The following is a 17456-nucleotide window of genomic DNA, read 5'->3' as shown; positions in this document are numbered from 1 at the left end:
AATAAAATTTAAATAAATAAAGTGGAACTTAATTAAAAAAAAAAAAAGAAAAAGTATGTGCCATGAATATACCAATGGTTAATATCCTTATAATGAAAAAGAGCTCACTACCAAACCTCAACATCATCACCAAGTCCTCACCAGAAAACAATGGACAAAGGATACAATCTATCTACTCCTACTAGGGACAATCAAAACAGCTAATAAGTATGAAAAAGTTCTAATCATTCTTTAAAAGATTATTAATATTCAAATACTATTGGTTAGAAGGTAAAGTGGCAAAATCTTTCTGGAGAGCAAATTTGTCAACATGCCATTTCTATGAATATATGAGGGCATAATCATAGATCCAAATAAATAGTTACGTAAAAGGATGTTAACTTCAAACCTAATGTCCAACAATATAGAAAATGTTTAAAGGAATTACTATCTATATTTAAGGATATTCTACACCTTGCAGATTTTGAAGAAAATCAGGTAACATGCTTATAATGTCAAGTTTTGAAAAGCACAAAATTATATATATACACACATAAATAATTTGATCCAAGTTTTTTAAAATAAATGAAAAATATGGTTATATATAAATAACAAAGCTGAAAGGGAAAAATGGTTAAAATTGCAGTAGGATTATAACTACTTTTATTTGGTCTTTTATGTGTTTATTTTCTAAATTTTCTATAACTGTATTACTTTCACATTCAGTAAAAATAAGAATGTTATTCTTTCTAAGTTACACTGGTTTAAGCTACTGATCTAGGTATTTAAGAATAATTCCCCAACTAGGAGCACCTGGGTGGCTAGGTCAGTTAAGTGTCTGCCTTCAGCTCAGGTCATGATCCCTGGGGTCCTGGTATCGAGTCCCGCGTCAGGCTCCTTGCTCAGCAGGGAGCCTGCTTCTCCCTCTCCCTCTGCCTGCCACTCCCCCTGCTTGTACACACACTCTCTCTACCAAATAAATAATTTTAAAAAAAGAATAATTCCCCAACTAGAGATATTTAATAAAATTATCTTTTAGAATTAGAAAGAGAATTTAGAAATGACCTGATAGGATCTACCATTCAATAGATGAGGAAGTAAGTCTAGAGGTTTAGGTGCCCAAACTTGTTGGAAGTATTTAGAGGCAGAAACTTACTTAGAATTCAGATTGTTTACCCACTGACCAGTACACATTTTTACACTACTTTATGAGCTACCTATAATAGTGATTCAAATAAGAAGTAAAGATCTAAGTAGAATGTCATTTTGAGAAATGCTTTAACCCTTTGAATTTATATTCAGATCATTCTCATTTTAAACTAGAAAATTATTTGTAATAAGAATAATCTGTTATTTCCTATAAGTTTTATTAAAAATTTTCACTGAAATAACTTCCCAAGATTTTTAAATTTTCTTTGAATTTACATCTTACTTTTGTTAAACTTTCAGCTGAATTTTATACCCACCCATGAGACTAGTTTGTACTACGGGTATCTCACATCACTCTGCTTTTCCTTCAAGGGTTTTTTTTTTCCTCCTCACTTGATGAATCTAAGTAGGGTAGGAAATGTTTAGTATACTTAGACACACTTCCCCTTGAAGACTTTTGAATGCATTTTCAATTTTTTTTAATGAATTATTTAGTTTTCCCTAATTTTATACTTTTATTTCTTTTTTAAGATTTTATTTATTCATGAGAGACAGAGAGAGAGAGAGAGGCAGAGGGAGAAGCAGGCTCCCAAGGAGCAGGGAGCCCAGTGCGGGACTCCATCCCAGGAGCCTGGGATCATGACCTGAGCAGAAGGCAGGTGCTTAACCATCTGAGCCACCCAGGCGCCCCCTAGTTTTATACTTTTAATATGAGGGCAGCTACCTTTAGTTCAAAGTCTTCCTCTGAATCTTGGCTTTGAGACCTACTTTTTGATTTTGAATCTGGGGAAACTAAGTTTGTGCTCTTCTTTCTAGCTAAGCTTAGATGGTTGCTTTGCCATCTAAGTTCTGCTGGTGATGAATCTAAGATCCTCCTCTTTATTTTACCTGGATATATATAGCTAGTTTTCAACTTTACCTCTGATGGAGATGAGTCCGTTTTTAAAAGGCTTGGATATCTATCTTTCAATTTTACTTCTGGTGGAAAGAACATATTTTTCATTTTTCCCTCTGGCACAGCTTTTGATTGGTATTCCTCTAAAGGTGATGTTTTGTTCTCCTCTGTTATTGTCGGGATAGTAATAACAGGCAATGGAGTTTGCTTTGTTGATTCATCTATTTGCTTTGTTGACTCAACTGTTTGCTTTGTTGACTCATCTGTTTGCTTTGTTGATTCATCACTTTCAGGAGCAACAGCATCTGAATTATCTTGATTTGACTGGTTCAGAGTTGGTAGAGTCATACTTCTCTTATCATCATTACCCGGCAACTAGAAAATATATGAATAAAGCAAACTACCAATTAATCATTACTGACTAGGAAATATTTAAAAATAATAAAATTGGAATTAAAAACCCTTATCTGTTATCATAAAAAGTGACCATCAATATCTGTCAATTATTACATTCCTTATTAAAAGAGTTAAACTCTCTATTTGCCTGAAACCATGGACTACAGAATATTATTCATTAAAATGAATAATATTCATTATTCATTATTCATGATCACACTGCTTTATTTTTTTTAAAGATTTTATTCATTTATTTGACACAGAGAGAGAGAGAGCACAAGCAGGAGGAGCGGCAGGCAGAGGGAGAGGGAGAAGCAAACTCCCGCTGAGCAGGGAGCTGACGTGGGACTTGATCCCAGGACCCTGGGATCGTGACCTGAGCCAAAGGCAGATGCTTAACCAACTGAGCCACCCAGGCGCCCCAATCATACTGCTTTATAAAGCAGTGGTTCTTATATATTCAGATTTTATAAATCAGCAACATCTTTAAGAAAATTGAGGGGTCCAACATTTTGCTGTTATTATGCTACACTAATATATCATAATAAAGGAAATTTTAGGGATACCTGGGTGGCTCAGTCAGTTGAGTTTCCGACTCCTGATTTCAGCTTAGGTCATGATCATGGAGTCATGGGATTGAGCCCCATGTCAAGCTCTGTGCTCAGCTGGGGATCTGCTTGAGATTCTCTCTCTCTCTCTCTCGCTCTCTGTCCCTCCCCCCACCATGCACTCAAATGCATGCTCCCCAAAATAAATAAATCTTTTTAAAAAAATAAAAATAAGGGAATTTCTAATAGCAAAATAGCACAAAAAATATCATAAAATCAAATAATATTATGTGAACTCTATTTTTTTTGCTTCTATTTTAAATGTAGATTATAAATCCATAGAGAAAGTAAAGAATGTGGTAAAGTCTGTGGCTTCCATTTCCAAGATGATTTTGCAGAATTTTATGCTTTTATTTTTACTTGTTGCCCCCTTTCTCTTCATCTTTTGTCCCCTATCTTTGTATGTATTTTTAAATATTACCATTTTATGCTGTAATTTCCCTTTTAAGAGTGTAATTTAATTTAAATAAATAATGTAATTGTATAGATATTGCCACAATAGAAATAACCATAAAAACCTGAATAACTTCTTGGGTGCTTATTTTTCCATCTATAAATATTTCTCTATTTATAAATGTTTCATCCCCGGGCGCCTGGGTGGCTCAGTTGGTTAAGCGACTGCCTTCGGCTCAGGTCATGATCCTGGAGTCCCGGGACCGGGTCCCGCATTGGGCTCCCTGCTCGGCAGGGAGTCTGCTTCTCCCTCTGACCCTCTCATGCTCTCTCTTTCTATCTCATTCTCTCTCTCAAATAAATAAATAAAATCTTTAAATAAATAAATAAATAAATAAATAAATGTTTCATCCCCTTATAAAATAGTGACTATTAGAAGTTCTCTTCCAAGTTCCCTTACCTCACTTGGAACAGTTTCAGCTTCCTCCATTATAAAAGGGACATCTATTAATAAATTAATAGAAGTATTTTATTATTATATATAAAATAAACACATTTATACATACGTACACTAATAAAATACTATTTTAATTTTTCTCACCAAGAATAAAGAATAATTTAAATAAAGGAGCTATTCAAACATAAATACTATTTAGTAAAAACAGGCTGATGAATCTCTGGGAAGATGGGGGAGTGGTAAATTGAAAAAGTGTGGAGATAAAATGAAAAATGCATTAAGTGGTAAGATTTCAGATCCATCAGTGTAAGACATAAAAACAGATATACAGTATATTTTTCTACAAGTCAAGAGGAAATAAAATAAATCCAGATGGGCAGTGATAGAGTTGGGATTGGAAAAAAGAGACTGGAATAAAGTTGCATGTAACCAGAGAAAGTAGGACCATTTAAAAGAGGCTGATCGAGATGTAGTGAAAAGAAGGGTCATATGCACCCCAATGTTCATAGCAGCAATGTCCGCAATAGCCAAACTGTGGAAAGAGCCGAGATGCCCTTCAACAGATGAATGGATAAAAAAGATGGGGTCCATATATACAATGGAATATTACTCAGTCATCAGAAGGGATGAATACCCAACTTTACATCAACATGGACGAAACTGGAGGAGATTATGCTAAGTGAAATAAGTCAAGCAGAGAAAGTCAATTATCATATGGTTTCACTTATTTGTGGAACATAAGGAAGAGCATGGAGGACATTAGGAGAAGGAAAGGAAAAATGAAGGGGGGGAAATTGGAGGGAGAGATGAACCATGAGAGACTATGGACTCCGAGAAACAAACTGAGGGTGTTGGGGGGGGTGGGTGGATGGGTTAGCCTGGTGATGGGTATTAAGGAGGGCATGTACTGCATGGAGCACTGCGTATTATATGAAAACAATGAATCATGGATCACTACATCAAAAACTAATGATGTATTGTATGGTGACTAACATAAGATAAAATTTTAAAAAATAAGAGGCTAATTGAAGCACTTGTAAAATTTTCCTACAAATATGAAGATTATATATTTAGCAAGTAGAAAAGGAAAACCCTAAAGGAAGAGAGATGGAATAAAAAACTGAGATACAAAGGAATGTGTTAAGTCTAGTATAACACAAAATTTATTATGGTCATTAGCTGTGTGACTGGTCAGCTTAGCCCATTTTTCTGAGCCTTGGTTTTCTCATATGTAAAATAGGATTAATAATGGCTTATCTTACAGGTCTGATATTAAGTATATATAAGATATGAGCAGCAATATGGTTAAATGCTTAAGCTCTTGGGTCGAATGGACAAGGTTCAAATTTAATTCCTATCAGTTGATGGCTGTGTGACTTCTGACTGGTTAATCTGTCTGATCCTCAGCTTTCTCATCTGTAAAATATGGATAAATAATAGCACCCTCAACTGACTGCTATGAGGACTGATTTATATAATCCAGGTGAAGGCCTGCAATACAGTGGTCAATAACTGTTAGCTGAAGCTATAAGAAACTATAGGAATACCAGAAAAAAGAAGTCACTAGACTTGAAACAAACTCTTCAGATAAGAAAAAAAAGAGAAAAAAAAAAGTTGGCAACCAACAATGACTGAGGCGTGTTAACCTCAAATCTTCAATAGTGATACTGAAGATGGAAATTGTGATTCTCCTACACCTGGAAATTGAACATTTCAAGGTAAAGAGTAGGCTAAAGACAGCATAGCTCTGCTAGGCTGGCTAATTCTCAGAGGTTAGGAAATGAACATATCAAAGGCTGAGGTAGCCAGGAAGTAGAAATAGGGGAAGTAGAGACGTAACTTGTGGCACAAGTCCTGTAACAGTAAGTCGTTATTCCACACCTGCAGAATCCAAGATTTTACAGATACAGTTTATGCAACTATTTTAACTTACTTTCCATGACTCTTTTAACAGAGATTTTTTTAAAAGACTGCCAAATAGGGGTGCCTGGGTGGCTCAGTCGTTAAGCATCTGCCTTCGGCTCAGGTCATGATTCCAGGGTCCTGGGATTGAGCCCCGCATCAGGCCCCCTGCTCAGCGGGAAGCCTGCTTCTCCCTCTCCCACTCCCCCTGCTTGTGTTCCCTCTCTCACTGTCTCTCTCTCTCAAATAAATAAATAAAATCTTTTAAAAAAAAAAAGACTGCCAAATAATATCTTCCATTATCTTACTGATAATTTGTGATAAGTTCTCAAATTTAATGCTAATTGAATTTACCATCTCCCTCTCTCTGTCCTTCCTTTCACTCACACACACAGACACACACACCTCTACTTAAAAGAGACCAATAGCCCTACAGCTAATGTTTAAGAAAAATACTTTTTCATAGATCAGTTAAAATTTGAACATTAAAAAAAAAAACACTCTTGGGCACCTGGGTGGTTTTGTTGGTTAAGCATCCAATTCTTGGTTTTGGCTCAGGTCATGATCTCACGGTTGTGATCAAGCCCCACATCAGGTTCCAAACTCAGCACAAAGTCTGCTTGAGATTCTCTCCCTCTCCCTCTCCCTCTGCCCCATCCCCTGCTCATGCACATGCTGTCTCTCTCTCTCTCTCATATAAATAAAATCTTAAAAAAAAAAAAAACTCTTAATTGGGTCAAAGTCTTTTCTCTGGAGTGTTACAAAATAAATACCATATACTAAGACTCTGAGATGCATATTTATTTCCAACAAAAAATGAAATCCACTTAAAGCAAATTACTAATTCTTTTTGTGATACAACTACCCTCTTTTTAATTATCTAATAAACAGAAATGTCAATTAGTTTCTTAACCTGATGTTTCAAAAACTTCAGACTCCTCTTCATGTAGGCTTTTTAGTAACTGGTTGGTATCAATTTCCTAGAAACAAGAAAAAAAAAAGAAAGATATTGCAGAAATGTTTAGAGAGCCAATCTGCCTTTATAACTTCTTTCATTACCCTCTTTAAAATTTACGGAAGAATATGGGTTTAGGAGAAAAACCATCTAAACAACACTATTTTAAAGAGAAGCATACCCTGGCTAGGAGTTAATGTTCCAGAGAGAAGCTATCCAAGAATTGATAGGGTATTTGAGTGGCAAATGTGTAAGAGAAAAAGATTATGAGATAAATGACATAATATTGTAACTTCAAGGGATAAAAGAGGATACCCCAAGAAAACTATTACTTTTTTATTGGAAAACATTATGACCTATGAGTTGCAAAGTGATGTGGATCTTTAAAAAAAATTCCAAGAGGAATTATAAGGTAGAGTGATCACTGACTCTTATAAAATACTGATCTTTTAATAAGAACCCCAAGTCCATAGTTCCTTTAATGAAGAGCCCCTCAAATTTTCCCTAAAATACTAATTCTACATAAGTGCTAATTAATTTATCCTAAGGCAGTACCACTATGCCAAATTATAACAAGGCACTGAAAAACATTAATATATCAGTATGTCATGACTACTATTTCAAGGCTGTGATCTCAGTAATGTTTTATTAATTCACTGAAACCCCTATGAATCCCTACTGCCAGGTGAAAATGTATAGGTCAGATTGTATTTCTAAATATTAAACCTACTTATATATTGATAAAGGTCTAGTATTCAAAATATAAAGAACTCTGACAACCGAACAATAAAAAAACAAGTAACCCAATTAAAAAAAAACACCAAAGGATTTGAGTAAACATTTATCCAAAGAAGATATACGAATGGCCAGTAAGCATATGAAAAGATGTTCACCTCATTGGTTATCAGGGAAATGCAAATCAAAACCATAATGAGATACCACTTCAAACCCATTAAGATGGCTATAATTGAAACAAACAAAAAAGGAAAATAACAAGTGGTGGAGAAGATATGGAACCTTCATACATTGCTGGTTAGATGTAAAATTGTGCAACCGCTATGGAAAACAGTTTGAGAGGCGCCTGGGTGGCTCAGTCAGTTAAGCGTCTGCCTTTGGCTCAGGTCATGATCCCAGGGTCCTGGGATCGAGCCCCGCATCGGGCTCCCTGCTTGGTGGGGAGCCTGCTTCTCCCTCTTCCCCTGCTCGTGCTCTCTCTTTCAAATAAATAAATAAAATCTTAAAAAAAAAAAAGAAAAGAAAAAGAAAACAGTTTGATGTTCCTGAAAAAGTTAAAGAGGGAACTACTGTATGATCCAAAAATCCTACTCCTAGGTATATACCCAAGAGAATTACAAACATACACTCACATAAAAACCTGCACATGAATGTTCACAGCATTATTCATGACAGCTAAAAAGTTGAAACAACCCAAATGTCCACCAACTGATGAGGATAAACAAAACGTGGTACATATCCATATAGTGGAATATTATTTGGCAGTAAAAAGAAACAAAGTATTGGGCGCCTGGGTGGCTCAGATGGTTAAGCATCTGCCTTCGGCTCAGGTCATGATCCCAGGGTCCTGGGATCGAGTCCCGCATCAGGCTCCCTGCTCCTTGGGAGCCTGCTTCTCCCTCTGCTTCTCTCTCTCTCTCTCCGTCTCTCATGAATAAATAAATAAACTCTTAAAAAAAAAAAAAAGAAACAAAGTATTGACATTTTGTTCATCCCCATTGTATGGGGATGAACCTTGAAAACCCTATGCTAAGTGAAAGAAGCAAAAGTCACAAAGAACTGTATATTGTACGATTCCACTCAAATGGAATGTTTAGAATAAGCAAATCTATAGAAACAGAAAGTAGACTAGTTATTGTCTAGAGAACGGGGGTTCTGGAAGGTTTGGTTAAGGGGTAGGAGTTTCTTTTGGGGCTAATGAGAATACCTGAAAATTGATCATAGCAATGGACATACAACTCTGTGAATATACTAAAGACCACTGAACTGTATACTTTGAATAGGTGAATTATATCTTAAAGCTGTTAAAAAACTAAATCTTACAAATTATTAGTCAATATTTATCAAATGTCACATTAGCAAAATACAAAAGTACATGAGCCATGAACAGCATTTTATATATCAAGAATAAGCAATATCATCACTTTTATTATAATCTTTTTAAAATAAAAAGTATTAGAAGTTATATATATGGAGAATGTATTATGTTAATTACCTTATGTTCGCTATGGGCCAATTTTGGGATAAGAACTCCTTCTAAATAGCTAGCTTTTTCAATCCATGTATTCAGATTTCTATATTCTTTTTTCATTTTTTCCAGCCTAAAGAAAGAAATGAGTTATACATTTAAAAAGTGACAGAAGAACATATATGGTATGATTCACAAGAGAATACATTCAGTATGATCCACTTATAAAATTTTCTAAGAGAGGCAAACCAGCAATATATTGTTTAAGGACACAAAAGGAATGATTCCAACAAAAGTCAGGGCAGTAGGAGGGGGAGGAGCAAGATGGCAGAGGAGTAGGAGACCTAAATTTTGTCTGGTCCCAGGAATTAAGCTAGATAGGGATCAAACCATCCTGAACACCTACGAACTCAACAGGAGATCCAAGAAAAGAATAGCAGCAACTCTCTGAACAGAAAAGCAACCACTTGCTGGAAGGTAAGACGTGTGGAGAAGTGAATCCGAGGTGATATTTGGGAGGATAGAGAGCGGCTGGGGCGGGGCGGGGGTGGGGGGGCCTCCGTCAGCCGCTACCAGCAAGTGATAGAGCAGCAGAGCACAAAATCGGAACTTTTAGAAGTCTGCTTCACTGAGGGACATCGCTCCAGTGGCTAAGCAGGGGGTAGGACTCTCAGGGTCACAGAAAGACCGGGGGTGACTGAGTGCAGCACAACTTCCAGGTATCGGAGCGGGGAAGCCGGCTGCAGAGATGGAGCCAAGGCGCAGGCTCTCAGCTCAGGGTTGCCATAAATGGTGATCTGCGGCACAGTCGGGCCACTGCTCTTCCAGCAAGGACACAACAAGCGGCAGATCCAGGGGGACTCCTCTTCCTCCCCTGGGAGCAGGAGCGCGGGAGCGCACCACAGGGATCTGCTGGGTTTATAGACTCCACACCGAGTGGGGTGCCAGAGATAGAAATGCTCAGTCACAGGTCAGGTGAGCACGGAGTGTGGCCGGAGACTGGGGAGATAGGAGTGATTGACTGCTTTTCTCGAGGGCGCACTGAGGAGTGGGGCCCCAAGTTCTCAGCTCCTCTGGGGTGGAGATTGGGAGGCCGCCATTTTCACTCTAATCCTTCAAAGCCAAACAGAAAGCTTGCAGGGAACGAAAGCTCCGGAGAGCAAACCCAAGCAGATTACTTAGCCCGGGCCTGGCAAGGGCGGGGCAATTCTGCCTCGAGCAAAGACATTTGAGAACCATGGCAAAAGGCCCCTCCTCCAGAAGATCAGCAAGAACAGCCAGCCAAGACCAAGTTTACCGATCAATGAGAAGGGCAGAACTCCAGCGCTAGGGGAATACTGCACATAGAATTCATGCCTTTTTCCCCATGATTCTTTAGTCTTTCAAAGTTAATTTTTTTTAATTTTCTTTTTTCTTTTTGTATTTTTTAAAATTTTTCTTTTTCCCCTTTTTGAACCAACATCTTATCAATCCCTCTTTTAAAAATCTTTTTTATTTTTCATTTTTAGAGTCATATTCTATCCCTTCATTGTAGTTAACCTTATTTTTGGTATATTTATGAGTTGTTCTTGCTTTAAAATTTTGGGATAAAGTTTCAAAATATACCCTGAATCTCTAGTGTATGGCTTTGTTCTAGTCTCCTGTGTGATCCCATTCTCTCCCTTTTAATTTTTTAATTTCTCTTTTTTTTCAACCAACTTATCAATTCCTTTTATAAAATCTTTTATAATTTTCATCTTTACAGTCATATTCCATCCCTTCATATTTACCCTGATTTTTGTACAAGTTTTTCTTTAAAATTTCGTTTCTTCTAACAGACCAAAATACACCCAAAATCTAGTGTGCGGCACTGATCTATGCACCAGTCTGATCATATTTGATCATATTCTTTTTGCTTTTTGCTTTTTCTTTCTTTTTTCTTTCTTTCCCCCCAGTTTCGGTCTCTTCTGATTTGTTTGGTGTATATTGTTCTGGGGTCACTGTTACCCTGTTAGCATTTTGTTCTCTCATTCATCTATTCTCCTCTGGACAAAATGACAAGACAGAAAAACTCAGCTCAAAAAAAAAAAAAAAAAAAGAAGAACAAGAGGCAGTACCAACTGCCAGGCACCTAATCAATACACACATTCCAACAAAGATGTTGGAATTAGAGTTCAGAATGACGATTATAAAGATACTGGATGGGCTTGAAAAAAAGCATGGAAGATGCTAGAGAAACACTTTCTGGAGAAATAAAAGAACTACAATCTAACCAAGTTGAAACCAAAAAGGCTATTAATGAGGTGCAATCAAAATGGAGGCTCTAACTGCTAGGATAAATGAGGCAGAAGAGAGAATTAGTAATATAGAAGACCAAATGATGGAGAATAAAGAAGCTGAGAAAAAGAGAGATAAACAACTACTGGATCACAAGGGCAGAATTCAAGAGATAAGTGAAACCACAAGATGAAACAATATTAGAATAATTGAGATCCCAGAAGAAGAAGAAAGAGAGAGGGAGCAGAAGGTATACTGGAGCAAATTATAGCAGAGAACTTCCCTAATTTGGGGAAGGAAACAGGCATCAAAATCCAGAAGGCACAGAGAACCCCTCTCAAAATTAATAAAAATAGGTCAACACCCTGACATCTAATAGTAAAACTTACAAGTCTAAGAGACAAAGAGAAAATCCTGAAAGCAGCTTGGGACAAGAGGTCTATAACCTACAATGGTAAAACATTAGATTGGCAACAGACCTATCCACAGAGACCCGGCAGGCCAGAAAGGACTGGCATGAGATCTTCAGAGCACTAAACGAGAAAAATATGCAGCCAAGAATACTATATCCAGCTAGGCTGTCATTGAAAATAGAAGGAGAGACAAAAAGTTTCCAGGACAAATAAAAACTAAAAGAATTTGCTAACATGAAACCAGCCCTACAAGAAATATTGAAAGGGGTCCTCTAAGCAAAGAGAGAGCCTAAAAGTAACATGGACCAGAAAGGAACAGAGACAATATATAGTAACAGTTACCTTGCAGGCAATACAATGGCACTAAATTCATATCTTTCAATAGTTACCCCGAATGTAAATGGGCTAAATGCCCCAATCAAAAGACACAGGGTAACAGACTGGATAAAAAAACAAGACCCATCAATATGCTGTCTGCAAGAGACTCACTTTAGACCCAAAGACACCTCCAGATTGAAAGTGAGGGGGTGGAAAAACCATTTACCATGCTAATGGACATCAAAAGAAAGCTGGGGTGGCAATCCTTATATCAGACAAATTAGATTTTAAACCAAAGACTCTAATAAGAGATGAGGAAGGACACTATATCATACTTAAAGGGTCTATCCAACAAGATCTAACAATTATAAATATCTATGCCCCTAACATGGGAGCAGCCAATTATATAAGCCAATTAATAACAAAATCAAAGAAACACACTGACAACAATACAATAACAGTAGGGGACTTTAAAACCCACCTCATTGAAATGGACAGATCATCTAAGCAAAAGATCAACAAGGAAATAAAGACTTTAAATGACACACTGGACCAAATGGACTTCACAGATATATTCAGAACATTCCATCCCAAAGCAACAGAATACACATTCTTCTCTAGTGCCCATGGAACATTCTCCAGAAGAGATCACATCCTAGGTCACAAATCAGGTCTCAGCCAGTACCAAAAGATTGGGATCATTCCCTCCATATTTTTGGACCACAGTGCTTTGAAACTAGAACTCCATCACAAGAGGAAATTCGGAAAGAACTCAAATACATGGAGGCTAAAGAGCATCCTACTAAAGAATGAGTGGGTCAACCAGGAAATTAAAGAAGAACTTAAAAAATTCATGGAAACAAATGAAAATGAAAACACAATTGTTCAAAATCTTTGGGATACAGCAAAGGCAGTCCTAACAGGAAAATATATAGCAATACAAGCCTTTCTCAAGAAACAAGACAGGTCTCAAATACACAACCTAACCCTACACCTAAAGGAGCTGGAGAAAGAACAGCAAATAAAGCCTAAACCCAGCAGGAGAAGAGAAATAGTAAAGATCAGAGCAGAAATCAATGAAATAGAAACCAAAAGAACAGTAGAACAGATCAACGAAATGAGGAGCTGGTTCTTTGAAAGAATTAACAAGATTGATAAACCCCTGGCCAGACTCATCAAAAAGAAAAGAGAAATGACCAAAATCAACAAAATCATGAATGAAAGAGGAGAGATCACAACCAACACCAGGGAAATACAAACAATTATAAGAACAGATTATGAGCAACTCTATGAACAAATTAGATAATCTGGAAGAAATGGAGGCATTCCTAGAGATGTACAAACTACCAAAACTGAACCAGGAAGAAATAGAAAACCTGAACAGACCTATAACCACTAAGGAAATTGAAGCAGTCATCAAAAATCTCCCAACAAACAAAAGCCCAGGTCCAGATGGCTTCCCAGGGGAATTCTACCAAACATTTAAAGAAGAATTAATACCAATTCTTCTGAAACTGTTCCAAAAACTAGAAAGGGAAGGAAAACTTCCAAACTCATTTTGAGGCCAGCATTACCTTGATCCCAAAATCAGACAAAGACCCCATCAAAAGGGAGAATTACAGACCAATATCCCTGATGAACATGGATGCAAAAATTCTCACCAAAATACTAGCCAATAGGATCCAACAGTACATCAAAAGGATTATTCACCACGACCAAGTGGGATTTATTCCTGGGCTGCAAGGTTGGTTCAACATCCACAAATCAATCAATGTGATACAATGCATTAATAAAAGAAAGAACAAGAACCGTATGATCCTCTCAGTAGATGCAGAAAAAGCACTTGACAAAGTACAGCATCCTTTCTGGATTAAAACTTCAGTGTGTAGGGATAGAAGGTACGTGACTCAATATCATAAAGGCCATCTATGAAAAACCCACAGTGAATATCATTCTCAATGGGGAAAAACTGAGAGCTTTCCCCCTAAGGTCAGGAACACAGCAGGGATGTCCACTATCACCACTGCTATTCAACATAGTACTAGAAGTCCTAGCCACAGCAATCGGACAACAAAAAGAAATAAAAGGCATCCAAATCAGCAAAGAAGTCATCAAACTCTCATTCTTTGCAGATGATATGATACTTTATGTAGAAAACCCAAAAGACTCCACCCCAAAACTGCTAGAACTCATACAGAAATTCAGTAAAGTAGCAGGATATAAAATCAATGCACAGAACTCAGTGGCATTCCTATACACCACCACCAAGACAGAAGAAAGAGAAATTAAGGAGTTGATCCCATTTACAATTGCACCCAAAACCGTAAGATACCTAGGAATAAATCTAACCCAAGAGGCAAAGAATCTGTACTCAGAAAACTATAAAATACTCATGAAAGAAATTGAGGAAGAGACAAAGAAATGGAAAAATGTTCCATGCTCACGGATTGGAAGAACAAATGTTGTGAAGATGTCAATGCTACCTAGAGCAATCTACACATTTAATGTAATTCCTATCAAAATACCATCCACTTTTTTCAAAGAAATGGAATAATCCTAAAATTTATATGGTACCAGAAAAGACCCCGAATAGCCAGAGGAATGTTGAAAAAGAAAAGCAAAGCTGGTGGCATCACAATTCTGGACTTCAAGCTCTATTACAAAGCTGTCATCATCAAGACAGTATGGTACTGGCACAAAAACAGACACATAGATCAATGGAACAGAATAGAGAGCCCAGAAATGGACCCTCAACTCTAAGGTCAACTAATCTTCGACAAAGCAGGAAAGAATGTCCAATGGAAAAAAGACAGTCTCTGAAAATTGGACAGCCACATTCAGAAGAATGAAACTGGACCATTTCCTTACACCACATACAAAAATAGACTCAAAATGGATAAAAGACCTAAATGTGAGACAGGAGTCCATCAAAATCCTAGAGGAGAACACAGGCAGCAACCTCTTCGACCTCAGCCACAGCAACTTCTTCCTAGAAACATTGCCAAAGGCAAGGGAAGCAAGGGCAAAAATGAACTATTGGGACTTCATCAAGATAAAAAGCTTTTGCACAGCAAAGGAAACAGTCAACAAAACCAAAAGACAACCAACAGAATGGGAGAAGATATTTGCAAATGACCTATCAGATAAAGGGCTAGTATCCAAAATCTATAAAGAACTTATCAAACTCAACACCCAAAGAATAATCCAATCAAGATATGGGCAGAAGACATGAACAGACATTTTTCCAAAGAAGACATCCAAATGGCCAACAGACACATGAAAAAGTGCTCAACATGGCTTGGCATCAGGGAAATCCAAATCAAAACCTCAATGAGACACTGCCTCACACCAGTCAGAATGGCTGAAATTAAGTCAGGAAACGACAGATGTTGGTGAGGATGCAGAGAAAGGGGAACCCTCCTACACTGTTGGTGGGAATGCAAGCTGGTGCAGCCGCTCTTGAAAACAGTACGGAGGTTCCTCAAAAAGTTGAAAACAGAACTGCCGTATGACCAAACAATTGCACTACTGGGTATTTATCCCAAAGATACAAATGTAGTGATCCGAAGGTGTACTTGCACCCCAATGTTTATAGCAGCAATGTCCACAATAGCCAAACTATGGAAAGAGCCAAGATGTCCATCAACAGATGAATGGATAAAGTAGATGTGGTATATATATACAATGGAATATTATGCAGCCATCAAAAGGAATGAGATCTTGCCATTTGCAATGCCATGGATAGAACTAGAGGGTATTATGCTAAACAAAATAAGTCAATCAGAGAAACACATGTATCATATGATCTCACTGATATGAGGAATTCTTAATCTCAGGAAACAAACTGAGGGTTGCTGGAGTGGTGGGGGGTGGGAGGGATGGGGTGGCTGGGTGACAGACATTGGGGAGGGTGAGCACTGTGAATTGCGTAAGACTGATGAATCACAGACCCATACCTCTGAAACAAATAATACATTATATGTCGTTAAAAAAAGAAGAAGAAGATAGTAGGAAGGGAAAAATGAAGGGGGGAAATCGGAGGGGGAGACGAACCATGAGAGACTATGAACTATGAGAAACTGAGGGTTCTAGAGAGGAGGGGGTGGGGGGATGGGTTAGCCTGGTGATGGGTATTAAAGAGGGCACGTATAACACTGGGTATTATACGCCAACAATGAATCATGGAACACTACATCAAAAACTAATGATGTAATGTATGGTGATTAACATAACATAATAAAGTAAAATTAAAAAAAAAAAAGTCAGGGCAGTGGTTACCAAAGGATGGGTTGGGGAAAAGATGGACTCTCATAAGGGCACACAAAGCACATTTTTTATATTGATGATGTTCTATTTCTTTTTTAAGTTTTTATTTAAATTCCAGTTAAGATACAGTGTAGTAATAGTTTCAGGTGTACAATTTAGTGATTCAACACTTCCATACAACACCCAGTGCTCATCACAAATGCCCCCTTAATCCCCATCAGTTATTTAATGCCCCCCACCCCACTCCAGCTCCCTTCTGCTAACCATCAGTTTGTTCTTTCCAGTTAAGAAGCTGTTTCTTGGTTTGTCTCTCTTTTTCCCCCTATGAATTTCTTAAATTCCACACATGAGTGAGATTATATGGTATTTGTCTTTCTCTGATTTATTTTGCTTACCATAATACTCTCTAGCTCCATCCATGTTGTTGCAAATGGCAAGATTTCTTTATCCATTCGTCAGTGGACTTTTGGGCTCTTTCCATAATTTCTATTGTTAATAATGCTATAAACATTGGGGTGCATGTATCCCTTTGAATTAGTATTTTTGTAATCTTTGGGTAAATACCTAGTAGTGTAATTGCTGGATCATAGGGTAGTTTACTTTTAATTTTTTGAGGAAACTCCATACTGTTTTCCAAAATAGCTGTACTAGTTTGCATTCCCACCAACAGTGTAAGCAAATTGCCCTTTATTCCACAACCTTGCCAACACCTGTTGTTTCTTGTGTTGTTCATTTTAGCCATTCTGACAAATGGGAGGTGATACCTCATTGTAGTTTTGATTTGTATTTCCCTGATGATGAGTGATGTTGAGCATTTTTTCACGTCTGTTAGCCATCCGTATGTCTTCTTTGGAAGAGTGTCTATTCAGGTCTTCTGCCCATTTCTTAACTGGATTATTTGGTTTTAGGGTGTTGAGTCTGATAAGTTCTTTATAGATTTTGGATACTAACACTTTATCAGATATATGTCATTTGTAAATATCTTCTCCCATTCAGTAGGTGGCCTTTTAGTTTTGTTGACTCTTTCCTTTGCTGCACAGAAGGTTTTTATCTTGATGAAGTCCCAATAGTTTATTTTTGCATTTGTTTCCCTTGCATCAGGAGACATATCTAGTAAGAAGTTGGTATGACCAACGTAATAGAGGTTACTGCCTGTGTTCTCCTCTAGGATTTTAATGGATTCCTGTCTCACACTTAGGCTTCTAATCCATTTTGAATTTATTTTTGTGTATAGTTTTAAGAAAATGATCCCATTTCATTCTTTTG

General features: G+C 37.3%; 1 protein-coding gene across 1 annotated transcript in view; it reads right to left on the bottom strand.

Moving 5' to 3' along the window:
* CATSPERT (catsper channel auxiliary subunit tau) overlaps nt 1–17456 on the bottom strand; it is a 145641-nt gene that overhangs the window by 73389 nt on the left and 54796 nt on the right. The window contains exons 10-14 of the mRNA XM_028121710.1: nt 8965–9070; nt 6693–6759; nt 3881–3924; nt 2216–2398; nt 2048–2164 (exon numbers count right to left, since the gene is read on the bottom strand). Coding sequence (XP_027977511.1) covers nt 2048–2164; nt 2216–2398; nt 3881–3924; nt 6693–6759; nt 8965–9070 — 517 coding nt within the window. The remainder of the gene's footprint in view (nt 1–2047; nt 2165–2215; nt 2399–3880; nt 3925–6692; nt 6760–8964; nt 9071–17456) is intronic.

Source organism: Eumetopias jubatus, unplaced genomic scaffold (assembly GCF_037043125.1).
Source record: "Eumetopias jubatus isolate StellerSeaLion01/CBP00866 unplaced genomic scaffold, mEumJub1_p1.0 scaffold_3, whole genome shotgun sequence".
In the NCBI taxonomy this organism is placed as follows: domain Eukaryota; kingdom Metazoa; phylum Chordata; class Mammalia; order Carnivora; family Otariidae; genus Eumetopias; species Eumetopias jubatus.
The sequence above is the reverse complement of the archived record's forward strand: the minus strand, read 5'-3'. Positions and strand labels throughout refer to the sequence as shown.